The sequence below is a fragment of the Manis javanica genome, chromosome 10 (assembly GCF_040802235.1).
Source record: "Manis javanica isolate MJ-LG chromosome 10, MJ_LKY, whole genome shotgun sequence".
Classification (NCBI taxonomy): Eukaryota; Metazoa; Chordata; class Mammalia; order Pholidota; family Manidae; genus Manis; species Manis javanica.
This window is the reverse complement of record NC_133165.1, coordinates 110,128,935-110,142,920: the sequence shown is the minus strand read 5'-3', so window position 1 is coordinate 110,142,920 and position 13,986 is coordinate 110,128,935. Positions and strand designations below refer to the sequence as shown.

The 13,986-nt window shown below is 37.8% G+C and overlaps 1 protein-coding gene across 2 annotated transcripts in view; it reads left to right on the top strand.

Moving 5' to 3' along the window:
- DMC1 (DNA meiotic recombinase 1) overlaps positions 1 to 7,998 on the top strand; it is a 37,203-nt gene extending 29,205 nt beyond the window's left edge. For both annotated transcript variants that reach the window (XM_017664035.3, XM_017664039.3), the window contains one exon: positions 7,183 to 7,998. In XM_017664035.3, coding sequence (XP_017519524.3) covers positions 7,183 to 7,252 — 70 coding nt within the window. In that variant the 3' untranslated portion in view covers positions 7,253 to 7,998. The remainder of the gene's footprint in view (positions 1 to 7,182) is intronic.
- The last annotated feature ends 5,988 nt before the right edge of the window (positions 7,999 to 13,986 follow it).

Sequence of the window (13,986 nt, the reverse complement as noted above, 5' to 3'; positions counted from 1 at the left end):
TCTATATCTATCTATCTATCTATATATATATATGTCATTGTTTATAACAACAATCCTAAGAGATGAAGATCATTATCCCTATTTTACACATGAGGAAACCAAAGCCCCAGTTAGGTAACCATTGTCCTTTACAGTTTGTTTTATACACAGAAGCAAGAGTGATCATTCCTAAAACTAAAAGTATAACTATCCTCTCTTAAAACCCTCCAATGACTCCCCATCTTAACTCAGAATAAAAGCTCCAGTCCCTACAGTGGTTTACAGAGTATCACATGAACATACCTATCCTGTTCCTCCTGCCCTCCCCCTTGCTCACTGTGCTTTCAACTTCAGTGGGCACCTTGATGTTCTGTAACATGCCAGGCACATTTCTACCTTAGGGCCTTTGCACTTACTGTTCTACTGCCTGGAATAATCTTTCCCCACATAGCCCTCATTCTGGCTATCAACCATACCTCCTTTAAGTCTTTGATCAAATGTTTCCTTCTCAGCAATGCCTGTCTTGATTTCCCTATTTAAAATTGCAACTAGCCTCCTCCCAGTTTCCACACTTCCAGTCTCTCTTACCCAGCTCTATTTTTTCTTTCTCTATAACACTTACCATTTTCTAACATATCAGATAATATATTTACTTACTATGTTCATTATTTATTGTCTGTCTCTCCTTCCCCCCAAATATAAGTTCCACAAGGGCAGGGATCTTTGTCTTTTTTTTTTCACTTACAGATCTCAAGTGCCTCCAACAGGTATATAGCAGATGCTTAATAATATTTTCCTAATGTAAATGAATGGACTGGCCCCAAATCACATAACTAATAAAAGATGGAACTAGGGTTAGAATCTATGTTGTCTGAACGTAGGGCCTACACTTTTAATCATTACACTATTTCTTAGTTTATTAGGGATGATCTATTTACACTACTATAGCTACTCCCATGGCTTCAACTACTACCTTATACAGATGTAAAAGAAAGACATTTCTTGTTAAAAGAAAACACAGAATTCTTCAAGAATTGAGCAGAAAAGGGCCCTCAAAAGAAATTCCACTAAAAACTATAGGACATTGATGAAAGAAATTGAAGATAATACAAACAAATGGAAACACATTTGTGCCCATGGATTGGAAAAATTAACATTGTTAAAATGCCCTTATTACCCAAAGCAATCTACAGATTCAATGCAATCCCCATCAAAATACTAATGGAGTTTTTCACAGAACTAGAACAAAGAATCCTAAAATTTGTGTGGAACCGCAAAAGACCCCAAACAGCCTGAGCAATCTTGACAAAATAGAACAAAGCCAGAGGTATAATGCTCCTTGATTTTGAGCTATACTACAAAGCTATAGTAATCAAAACAGTATGATACTGGCACAAAACAGATCAATAGAATAGAATAGAGAGACCAGAAATAAACCCATACATATATATTCAATAAATCTATGACAAAGGAGGCAAGAATATACAATGAGCAAAAGGCAGTCTCTTCAGTAAATGGTTTTGGGAAAACTGGACAGCTACATGCAAAAGGATGAAACTGGACCACTGTCTTACACTATATACAAATTAAATTCACAGTGGGTTGAAGACTTGAATGTAAGACCTGAAACCTTAAAATTCTCAAAAGAAAAATAGGCAGTAAGCTATTTGTCATCAGTTTTAGCAATATTTTTTAGGCCAGTTTCCTCAGGCAAGGGCAACAAAAACTAAAACAAATGGGATCACGTCAAACTAAAAAGGTTTTGCACAGCAAAGGAAACCATCAACATAATGAGAAGGCACCAAACTGAATTGAGAAGGTATTTGCAAATCATATATCTGATAAGAGGTTAATATCCAAAATATATAAAGAATTTACACAGCTTACTATCACAAAAAACAAACAACTTGATTAAAAGGTGGGCAGACGACTTGAATATTTTTCTGAAACATATAGTTGGCCAACAGATACAACTTGCTCAACGTTACTAATCATAAGGGAAATGCAAATCAAAACCACAATGAGAATATCACCTCCCTCCTGTCAGACTGGCTCCTTTTTTTAAAAAATTTTTTTATTAAGGTATTATTAATATATGCTCTTATGAAGGTTTCACATGAAAAAACAATGTGGTTACTACATTTACCCATATTATCAAGTCCCCACCCATACCCCAATGCAGTCACTGTGCATCAGTGTAGTAAGATGCCACAGATTTACTGTGTGCCTTCTCTGTGCTACACTGTTTCCCCGTGATCCCCCACACCATGTGTACTAAACATAATACCCCTCCATCCCCTTCTCCCTCCCTTCCCACCCAGCCTCCCCTTTGGTAACCACTAGTCCTTTCTTGGAGTCTCTCAGTCTGCTGCTGTTTTGTTCCTTCAGTTTTGCTTTGTTCTTATACTCCACAAATGAGGGAAATCATTTGGCATTTGTCTTTCTCCGCCTGGCTTATTTCACTGAGCATAATATCCTCCAGCTCCATCCATGTTGTTGCAAATGGTAGGATTTGTTTGTTTCTTATGGCTGAATAGTATTCCATTGTGTATATGTACCACATCTTCTTTATCCATTCATCTACTAATGGACACTTGGGTTGCTTCCATTTCTTGGCTATTGTAAATAGTGCTGTGATAAACATAGGGGTGCATATGTCTTTTTGAATCTGAGAAGTTGTATTCTTTGGGTAAGTTCCTAGAAGTGGAATTCCTGGGTCAAATGGTATTTCTATTTTTAGTTTTTGGAGGAACCTCCATACAGCTTTCCACAATGGTTGAACTAGCTTACATTCCCACCAGCAGTGTAGGAGGGTTCCCCTTTCTCCGCATCCTTACCAGCATTTGTTGTTCTTAGTCTTTTCAATGCTGGCCATCCTTACTGGTGTGAGGTGATATCTCATTGTGGTTTTAATTTATATTTCCCTGATGATTAGTGATGTGGAGCATCTTTTCATGTGCCTGTTGGCCATCTGAATTTCTTCTTTGGAGAACTGTCTCTTCATATCCTCTGTCCATGTTTTGATCGGGTTATTTGCTTTTTGGGTGTTGAGGCATGTGAGTTCTTTATATATTTTGTATGTAAATATATTCATATTTTTGTCAGATATGTCATTTACAAATATATTCTCCCATACTGTAGGATGCCTTTTTGTTCTGTTGATGGTGTCCTTTGCCATACAGAAACTTTTTAGTTTGATGTAGTCCCATGAGTTCATTTTTGCTTTTGTTTACCTTGCTTGAGGAGATGCGTTCAGGAAAAAGTTACTCATGCTTATATTCAGGAGATTTTTGCCTATGTTGTCTTCTAAGAGTTTTATGGTTTCATGACTTACATTCAGGTCTTTGATCCATTTCAAGTTAATTTTGTGTATGGGGTTAAACAATAATCCAGTTTCATTCTCTTGCATGTAGCTGTCCAGTTTTGCCAATACCAGCTGTTGAAGAGGCTGTCATTTCCCCATTGTATGTCCATGGCTCCTTTATTATATATTAATTGATGACATATGGTTGGGTTTGTATCAGGGCTCTCTATTCCATTTGTCTATGGGTCTGTTCTTGTGCCAGTACCAAATTGTCTTGATCACTGTGGCTTTGTAGTAGAGCTTGAAGTTGGGGAGCATAATCCCCCCAGCTTTATTCTTCCTTCTCAGGATTGCTCTGGCTATTTGGGGTCTTTTGTGGTTCCATAGGAATTTTAGAACAATTTTCTCTATTTTGTTGAAGAATGCTATTGGTATTTTGATAGGAATTGCATTGAATCTGTAGATTGCTTTAGGCAGGATGGCCATTTTGACAATATTAATTCTTCCAGGTTGGCTCTTATCAATAGGACAAAAAACAACAGTGTTGGTGAAGATGTGGAGAAAAGGGAGCTCTTATACACTGTTAGTGGGAATGTAAATTGGTGCAGCCAATATGGAAAACAGTATGAAGATTCCTCAAACAATTAAAAATAGAACTATCATATGATCTGGAAATCCCACTTCTGGGTATTTAAACTGAAGAAAACAAAAACAGCAGTTCAAAGAGGTGCATGTGCCATTATGTTCATTGCAGCATTATTTACAATAGCCAAGATATGGAAACCTAAGTGTCCATCAGTAGTTGAATGGACAATAAAGATCTATCTATCTATATGTAGATAGATATAGATGTATAGATATAGGTATATACAGTGGAATATTAGGCATAAAAAAGGATGAAATCTTACCACTTGAGACAACATGGATGGACCTAGATGGTATTATGCTAAGTGAAGTAAGTCAGAAAGAGAAAGACAAATACCCTATGACTTCACTTATATGTGGAATCTAATAAGCAAAACAAATGGACACACACAAAAAAAACAGAAACAGACTCATAGATACAGGAAACAAACTGTTGGTTACCAGAGTGGGGAAAAGCTTGGGGGTCTGGTGAAATAGATGAAGGGGAGTAAGAGGTACAAACTTCCAATTGTGAAATAAATAAGTCATGGGATGTAATGTGCAGCATAGAGAATATAGTCAATAATATTATAATCACTTTATATGGTTAACAGATGGTAACTAAACTTTGTGGGGATCATTTTGTATAAAAATACTGAACCACTATGATGCACAACTGAAACTAATAGGATATTTTATGTCAATTATACTTCAATAAAAAAAGAATTGCCAGGTACACAGAGTGACTTGTACAGAAAGGAACCCAGGCTTTTCCCTGAATGTCACTATAGTTACTGCTCCCAAAAGTAACTATAGCTGGCCCTCAAGTGTCTTTAAAAATGTTTGAGTGCATAAAAACCCCATTTATTTCATTCCACTTAGCATATCTGAGATCAGTGGACATAAAAAACCAAGAACTCTAGGTAATTCAAAGGAAAAACAGATTTTTAAAAAATTACCAAAAAATGAAAAGGCATACAAATGGTTGAGTTTCTGAATTGTTTTTGATTCTGTTTCTAGAACCAAAACAAACCAAAGCAAAACATAACAAAATCCCTGGTTCAATTTTGTAGATCCCTGGCTTGGCTTCCCACTTTCTCAGCATCTTGTCTTTTTGTATGTGGCTGAGTATTTTCCATCAAGGCCAAAAGGTTATTTTCTAATCCTGCTCAGGCCTTACTCAACTCCAGGTTTAGTTTAGCAAGACCTACTTTACTTATAATTCATTTGCTATTCTCAGGGAAGACCCTTCTGCTATTTCCTAAGGGAAGTACCTTTCCTATAGTGTGCTCAAAGTATATGGTCTAATCTCCACCCTTCCAACAAAACAAAAATCAAAACACAAAAAACAACTTTGAAAGGCAGTATAGGCTACTGGTTTAAGAACATGAGCTTTGGAGTCAAATACCTTAGTCTCTAATCCTGGCATCTTCACTTACCAGCAATGTGACCTTGGGCACATTCTCTCTTAACCTCAATCTTCTCATCTGTAAAATGTGAATGATAATACACACCCAACAGGGTTATCATAAAGTTTAAATGAAATAATATAAGGGTGCCAGACACACAGTAATTAGTAAGTAATTAATGGAAGCTATTATTACTATACAGCCACCATAACCTGGATGTAATAAAGCATAAAGTAGCAGTAGGCTCTTTCTCTCATGGTCAGTGGTTTTCAAATTTCTATTCCTACTCTAACCTTTCACTCAAGTTTTAAATATTCATTTACAACTGCTTGCAGAACTCCTCTACATGAATATCCCACGGGTTCCTCAAACACAACATCCATCCCTAACTTCTTTTTCTTCTCCTCTTTCTTATACACAAAACAAGCTTCTCTGTTTTCATTTTTCTGTTCATGCTGTTAACTCTACCTTGAGTACCCCCACTTCTGTCTCACAGGCCTCTTCAGATATTTTCTATGAAGCCTTTCCTAATCAACCTAGCCAGCATGTTTCCTTTCTATCTCCTTTCTAATGTTAGCTTTCTATAATATACATACGGACTTTACAAAGCTTACTTTGTATATTTGTCAATATGTCTTAGCTCATCTGTTGAACTTGATAGTAAGGACTGTCTAATTTTTATAAGATCTGTAGGTTCTGGTACATGCTAAAGTATGGTTTTCAAGAAGTTAAAAACATAACTTTTTTGCAAATAAATATAAATTGAACATGTGTCAAAGATTTTATTCAGCTACTTAATTGAGGAAATCACTGATTCAAAGGATAATTTGAGGAACAGAGATTTATGTAGTCAATCAAAGGAATGCTAAAATAAATTTGCTAATAGATGCAAAACTGGTCGATATCCTACCAGGCAAAAAATCATATTTGAAGTTGTCTTTTCTAGTAGAGGGGAATTAATTGTTTCACTACACAATGAAATTAATTTCCATTACTATAGGCTAGAATCATGTGCATTGCTCTCGGATAAGAATTATCTGCATTGCCATCAGCTTTCTACAAATTAACCTCTGCTACAGAGTTGTAGAATAAATTAAAGTTAAAATTTAAAGACCATATAATCATGACCAACATACAAGTATGAAATGTGAAGAATCTTATTAAACTCATTAATTAATGCAGGAACCAATAAGATTTTATAACCAGATAAAAGGAAAAATCAAATTGCCACACAGAGTCAAATAAGAAACCTTCAAATGAATTATAAATTGATCAAAATTGGGGTCAGTATCCATAGGACAATAACCAACTGCATTCTTATAATTTACACTTCTATGGACAAAAATAATTTGTATTACTTATAGTTTTCTACAACTTACAGAGCTGTAAAATAGCTCAAAGACAGTGAAAGGCACAAAATCCTCATAGAATTGGATAACCTAGAAGGATATCCTAGGTAACCTATTTTTCCACTGAAGTAATGTATAGTTAATCTCAAAGTCTCTGTTTTCCCCTACGTTAGTCTCGTCAATTAAAAAGTGCATATCCCTTTAGAATCAGATAAGCCCCTGACGGTTCGCTCTACTTGCATATGCTCAATATGCACTGAAAGATAGTACACCAGTTACTCCTTTTGCTTATTTCTAAGTGTGAGGTAGTTTTTCTTGACATTCAGAACCCTATGAATAGAAGTTCATTAAATGTTTGTGAGGGTTGATAACACTAGTAGGTAAATTCTATAGTCCCCATTTAGGTATACCAAGTCTGATGTCTCGGGAGTATCAGACTGATAAGAGTACGATGTCTGTGACATGACTCATAGAAATGGAGCTTTTTATAAACTTCTGTTCTCTTGTGTTCTGTTAGTCCTGAGATGCCTGAAAATGAAGCCACCTTCGCAATAACTGCTGGAGGAATTGGGGATGCCAAGGAGTAGGTGGTGAATCGGTGCAAATTGCTTCTTAGTGCTTATTATGAGCTGAAGAAATGGAAAAGCAGTTTCAAATTTCAGATCTTGAAGAGTTTGTTTTTTTAACATGTTACTAAAGAAAAGTCAGCAAAAGAGATTTAAATCTTGTATTTATCTTTAAGGTCCCTGGTTCATAATAAATATACATTGTATGTCAATTCAGAAAAAATGTGTGTGTGTGTGGGTGGGTGGGTGTAAATAAACCTATTAAAAACTAGTTGGGGAAGGGATACCTGATTCCCTCACTTTAGCCAAGAGAGCCACTAAACAGATGGAAAGTCTAAGAGCTCAGAAATGTCCCAGTTTCCTGCAGTCTCCCCTTGAGCACTTACAGAGGGGGGTACACTTCCAAAGGAGGGAAGAGTTCAAGGAAGGAATGTTTATGGACACACAAAAAAGCTTTTTATACTTAAAATATCAAAATGTACATCCACTTTTATAGTAAAGAAACTTTTACAGAAAAGAAACATTAAATTAAGCTAAATTTTACATCATTTGACTTTTTGACAAGCTGAAATCACTCTTAAAAATGTATTTCTGACAACAAACATTTTATTGGGAAGATATTGGGAAGATAAAAAAGGAAGGTAAATTAGGAACATTACAATTTTGAAACTTTACAATTTTCAGAAATAAATGTACTATGACTTTTGTATTTTAAGTTTGGGATAGAGAATTCAAAATCTTTTTAAAGCTATTAAAGTTAATTTAATGTAAATTTTCTGAATACTAATTTTAGAAATGTGTAAAAGAATACTTTTTTCTAATTGTTAAACAAAAATAAAATCTAGTTTTCAAAATGTATGTATAATAAAAATACTTAAAAATTAAAATACTAATAATATTTACTATGGCAATCTTTATAGACCAAAAAGATTTAATCTCTTATGTTGCATTAACTTGTATGAAAATTCAAAAACTGAAAATACTATTTGTTACAAAAGGGGAGAGGGGCTCAAAAAAGATATTTTGTTGAGAATTCTTTTGGTTGTAAGCCATAGAAACTCATATTAGCAGATGCAAGCCTGGAATTCATTGGCTCATGCAACTGGAAAGTCCCGAAGAAATGCTGACTTTAGCTCCAGATGGAGCCAAGAACTCAAACAGCATCATTACAACCTGCTCTCCCTGCCTCCTCCCGCTCTGCTTATTTCCATGCTGCTATTGTTCTTAGACAAGTATCCTGCTTGTAGCTCTGGGTTTATACCCCACCAAGTTAGAAAACCCACTAGAAAAAGCATGCCTTTTTCCTCCATAGATTAGTCATTCTGTGGAAATTAGCCAACGCTGAAGTCAGCATTTCAGTGGCCTTCATTGGCTTTTCATTAGACCCTCAAAGGAAGGCAGAGGAATGGCAAAGCTTTAGAGAAGAGAAAAGGACAGGCCTTAGTTTAGGTGAGCTCTGGCTGGAGATTGTTGGTGTGGGGAGTCTGGGGCATTAACCTGGTAGAGACACGCAAAACGGATAAAGGAAATAACACTGGCGTCAGATAGACAATTTAGTAAGCTTATAATAATTAAACTATGAGATGATAATGGGACTGGGGTGGTAGCAGTGAAATGGATAGGCATTTGAGCAGCTAGTGAATATTTGATGTGAGATTGAACGTAAAGAGAGGAAGAAAAGACAGCGTCACAGGTGACGGTTGACAAAGTTGTCTGACATTCTGTTTGTATCATGAACAGGAATGGAGAAGTGTTAAGTAGAGATTAGGGATATTACTTGGGAAGGTTAGTATACTAATTTGCTAGGGCTGCCCTAACAAAATGCCTCAGACTGGATGGCTGAAACAGCAGAACTGTCTTGTCTCACCGTTCTGGAAGCTAGCAGTCCAGATCAAGCTTGGTTCTTTCTGAGGGCCATGAGGGAGAATCTGTTCCATGCCTCTCATCTAGCTTCTGGTGGTTTCCTGGTAATCTTTATTGCTCTTTGGTTTGTAGGAGAATGACTCCATCTCTGCCTTCATCTTAATATGGCATTCTCCCTGTGTGTGTGTCTTTGTGTCCAAATTTCTCCTTTTAATAAGAAAACCAGTCATATTGAATTGGAGGCCCACCCTACTCCATTATGCCTCAACTCATTACATTTATAATGACCTCATTTCCAACTGGGGTCACATTCTGAGGTATTAGGGGTTAGGACTTCAACATATGAATTTTAGGGGGGACACAATTAAACCCATAACAGCAGGTACAGTCAAGGGTTAAACATTAGGATGCACAGCACACAGTCTGAACTCAATACCAGCTACAGTCAGAAACATGGAAGCCAAGATCTGGGGAACCCTAGTATCTATTTAGACAATGAAGAGCAGGTTTTCCTTCGCTCTATTCTCCCGTCCTCAGTGCTGGTTTTGTTCTCCAAAAGCTCCCCTCATAGTCAAAAGATGGCCATAGCAGTTCTACCTACACATTCTAACATGACATCTAGAAGAAGACAAGGCATTCTTTTCAGAGTAAGGAAACAGCTCACTCATGCACTTGGATTCAGCTCATGGGTTGGCTGGAGGGTCTAAGATGGCCTTGAGCACCTATCTGGAGTCTTTGGCAGGGATGGCTGAAAGGGTAGGGCGTCTCGCTGTCGTCATTCAGTAGTCTAGCCTGAGTTTCTTTACATGGCAGCTGGGTTCCAAGAGGGCAAGTGCTTATCAAGCATCTACTTGTCTCATCCTTGCTAACATCCCATTGGCCGAAGCAAATCATGCACCAGACCCAGAGTCATTGTGGGAGGGGACTTAGGCAGGGAGCTTGAATACCAGGAGGCGTTTCCTTAGAGGTCATCAGTGTAACAGTCTTTTATAGAATGCTATGTTGGGCAATTTGGGGGCCAGGGAGAATTTATCTTTAAGAGCGTATAGTATGGTCAAGGACCTGAGACATAAACTCTTGGAAAGTTAAGTAGCAACACAGGATTTAAATATGTAAATAATAGTTTTAAGACTAAGTCTGAAGGCAGTCACAGATAGACAGGTTTCAACCTGGGAAGGAGAGTTAAGACTTTTCCCAAGAGGTCTCACATGTGGTGAGTGTTTCATGCCTCAGAGTTAGGCCTTTAAGTCTTCACCTTAAATATGTCTAGTGCCCCATTATTAGTTTCCAGAGAGATGCCTTAGTCTGACTAAGCACACATGCTGCCAAGCAGAACATACCAGGATGCCAGTGACATTGCAGAATATAATATAGTATCAATAAGACCAGATGTAAAGATTGACCTGAACAACCCATTGCCTCAGTGAACACGTTCTTGTGAAGCTGAAGCTGAAGCTGCTTGATGAACATGGAATCCAAATAAGGTGGCTTGGATATAAACTGCATTATTAATGGGCTCTGCTGGCCCATTACATTAATCCTCATTCATTCATTCATATGTACGTTTTTTTTTTTACCATGAATCCTTTTTTTTTTTTTTGAGAGGGCATCTCTCATATTTATTGATCAAATGGTTAACAACAATAAAATTCTGTATAGGGGACTCAACGCACAATCATTAATTAACCCCAAGCCTAACTCTCAACAGTCTCCAATCTTCTGAAGCATAACGAACAAGTTCTTACATGGTGAGTAAGTTCTTACATGGTGAACAGTGCAAGGGCAGTCATATCACAGAAACTTTCGGTTTTGATCACGCATCATGAACTATAAACATATGTACATTTTAAATGTATTATCAAGTATTTAAGACAAAAGGTATAAAATTTAATGCAATTAATATGTGTGAAATGAAATGTTACCAATACAGTTGAAGACTCCTGAATATTCTCTAGGATTGAACCTCTTTCCTCCTCCACAGAATTATTCACTTTATTGAATTTGTTGTCAAATACTACCATGCATTTCTTTATTCTTACATAGCATATATATGTACCCCTAAATAATAAAGCATACTGCCATACATTCAGCCAATATTGAGACACCAGTCAGTATATAGTAACAGATATAGTTACTATAGATATAGTAATTAACAGATGTAGTACTAACAGATATAGTAACGATTAACTATCAGTCCCTGAGATGTGGCCATTATAGGGAAAATCAGCCAGTTATTTCACATGTGGCTGCTTCCCCACTGGCAGTCTCTGTTCTTAACTGGCAACCACCTTGAAGTGGAACTGAGCACTCCATAGCGTTTTAATGGCACCTCCATTAAACAAACACTCTCTACTAAGGCATGTCAAGCACCCTGGACATTCATGTCTTGGCAAGGCAATCTCCACACTGGGTAGCTCTTGGATGGCTGCTTTACCAACCTCTCTTCTACCCCCTTCCCTAAGCAGTTTCACTCCTTGGGCAAGAGCAATAAGCCTGTCCTGAACCCTACAATCCCAATCCAACTCTTAAGTATTGCCAAAGGTGTTAACTCCCTCATTTCCCAATCCAATAACTGGCCTACAATAAGTAGAGGAGGTAAAGCCACACGAATCTGTTTACACTGACTTAATTTACTCTGAGCAGGAGCCAGTTTGGGGAGAAACAAGGGACCTGTAGCACTGTAATAAATTCACAAAATACATGCGTAGAATTACATGTGTATCCAAAAGCAGAAAGTCCTTCCTTTTGACTCGACCCCATTTTTACCCATATCTGATTACCAGTCTGAATCACCCCAGATCAGGGTGTGTGTGTGTGTGTTTAGGCTTGGTGTCCTTGTTTGGCACAGTCCTTACTTGGAAATAACCTTAATCCTATTTGGTTTTCCTCCAATGTATCCTACTATATTTTTGCCTCTGTAATCAAAATTATGTAAATACCAGAGCTTTCCTTCTCATTATGTATTATCTTAGAGACAGCAGTTGGTGTTTAACTGACCTACTGATGATTTCACTCTTTGTCCTTATGTTCTCATTTTTGGTGCCAGCCTGTTTTTCTTCACATTATTAAGTCTATGTATCTCTAAAGTGTAACTGACTGTAACATAATTTTATATACTTTGTTGTCAGTTCTCCTTTCTGTTCTATTCCATAGCAGGACATTACCAAATTTCCTGTGGCTTCATATCTTCACTCCGCTCCATATCTGATCAAATCCCCATATCTGTTGGGGGGAACACAGAGGAATCTATTAAAAATACACAAACCCATCCCTCTAACTCCTGCTCAGCTACTAAGAAATTTGGTCTTGATTTTAGCATATACTTACTCACTCCCCTCCAGCCTATGAAGGCTGACTTTTCCTTTTTATGTTTGTCAAAAGCAAATCAAGAACCTCAATCACCTGTTCTTCAGGTTTGTATTCCCCAGCAAAGACAAGGCCTGCTGCAGTTCAGGAGACTGTTAGGGCCTCCCAAGCACCAGCAGTCATAGTACAGCTCTGGCAAGTCTGATCTTTATCTCTTGAGCCAGAGCCAGAAGAGGAGCTCAGAGAGTAGGGCCCAGCAGGTAACATGGCAGACAGTCCTTGGCCACAGCAGTTGGCTTGGGTCAGTTTTATGGTTTCCCCAGAACTGAAAAGCTGCTGCTAAAATGGCCTTGGTCACTTACTTTGGTTAGTCCAAGCCTGTGATGACTTTCTACCCCAGCAAGCAAGGCAGAGCCAGTAATGTCAGATGTATCTGGACTTCAACTGCTGAAAACCCTGGGATTGGCTGCAGCCTTCTTTGCAACAGTAAGCATGGGGGCTGGGGGTGGGTAAGGGTGAGGCGTAACAGGGAATTTGGGGAACCAGGAATCTAAAGAAAAGTCCATCCCTGTGCCTTACAACCTACTGGAACATCTCTGAATTTTCTCTTCGGACCTAGAACCAGTTATTTCACATGTGGCTGCATCCCCACTGGCAGTCTCTGTTCTTAACTGGCATCCATCTTGAAGTGGAACTGAGCACTCCATAGCTTTTAATGGCACCTCCATTAAACAAACACCCTCTACTAAGCACAAGTGAGAATTACTGATTTTACTGAAGGTAAAATAATTGCCTTATTGCCTCCTCCCCACTTCCCTCATGCAAAGATCTTTGGCCATCTATCTTCTCAGATTTTACACTCCCATACCCATCATTTAGCATTGTTTTTAAATTCATTTATATTAAACCAAAGAGCCTTCAGCTATTTGTATCCCTTAACATAGATGGCTGCTAGGGAATCAGAACAATTTTTTTTGTCACCAAAAATTTTTTCTTTTTTTACCCAAATAGAAAGGTCTAATTGCTGAGCAAAGGGCAGGATGGATGTTATCATCCCTTGCATTCCAAAAGACAAGCGCCAAGCATTTGTGTACCTGAGTGTAGCATTTGTCACATGTTAATTACAATCCCCTTTCTCATTTAGAGTATTTAAGATGCATTAACACTATTAATCTCTAGGTTTGTCAGTCACTCTGTCTCTATTTCACTTCTAGTGAGCTGTGTAGTCTGAACTCTGTTCTTCCTGAGCTTGCTTCTATACTATGTGTTGAGGAGAGGAACCGAAGAGCCGCCCCCATTATCTATAAAGAGAACAGAAAAAAGATTGTCTTCAGGTGTGATTAATGCTACCTGAAAGAACAGATCACTTCCCGAAGGTTCCAAGTCAGGGAGGGGGCAGAGTGGACCTTGAGTTTTTCTGTTTGCATGCACAGAGAGGGATTAACAAAAATTACAAAAGTTGGCCAAAAAAAGAAAAAAATTGTGGGTGAAGAATAGAGAATAGAGGAGATTTGTTGAAGCACGGAGTTATGGAAGGTTAGGACCAGAATTTGGAAGGTCTTGAATGTCAGACTATGGAGCTAAAG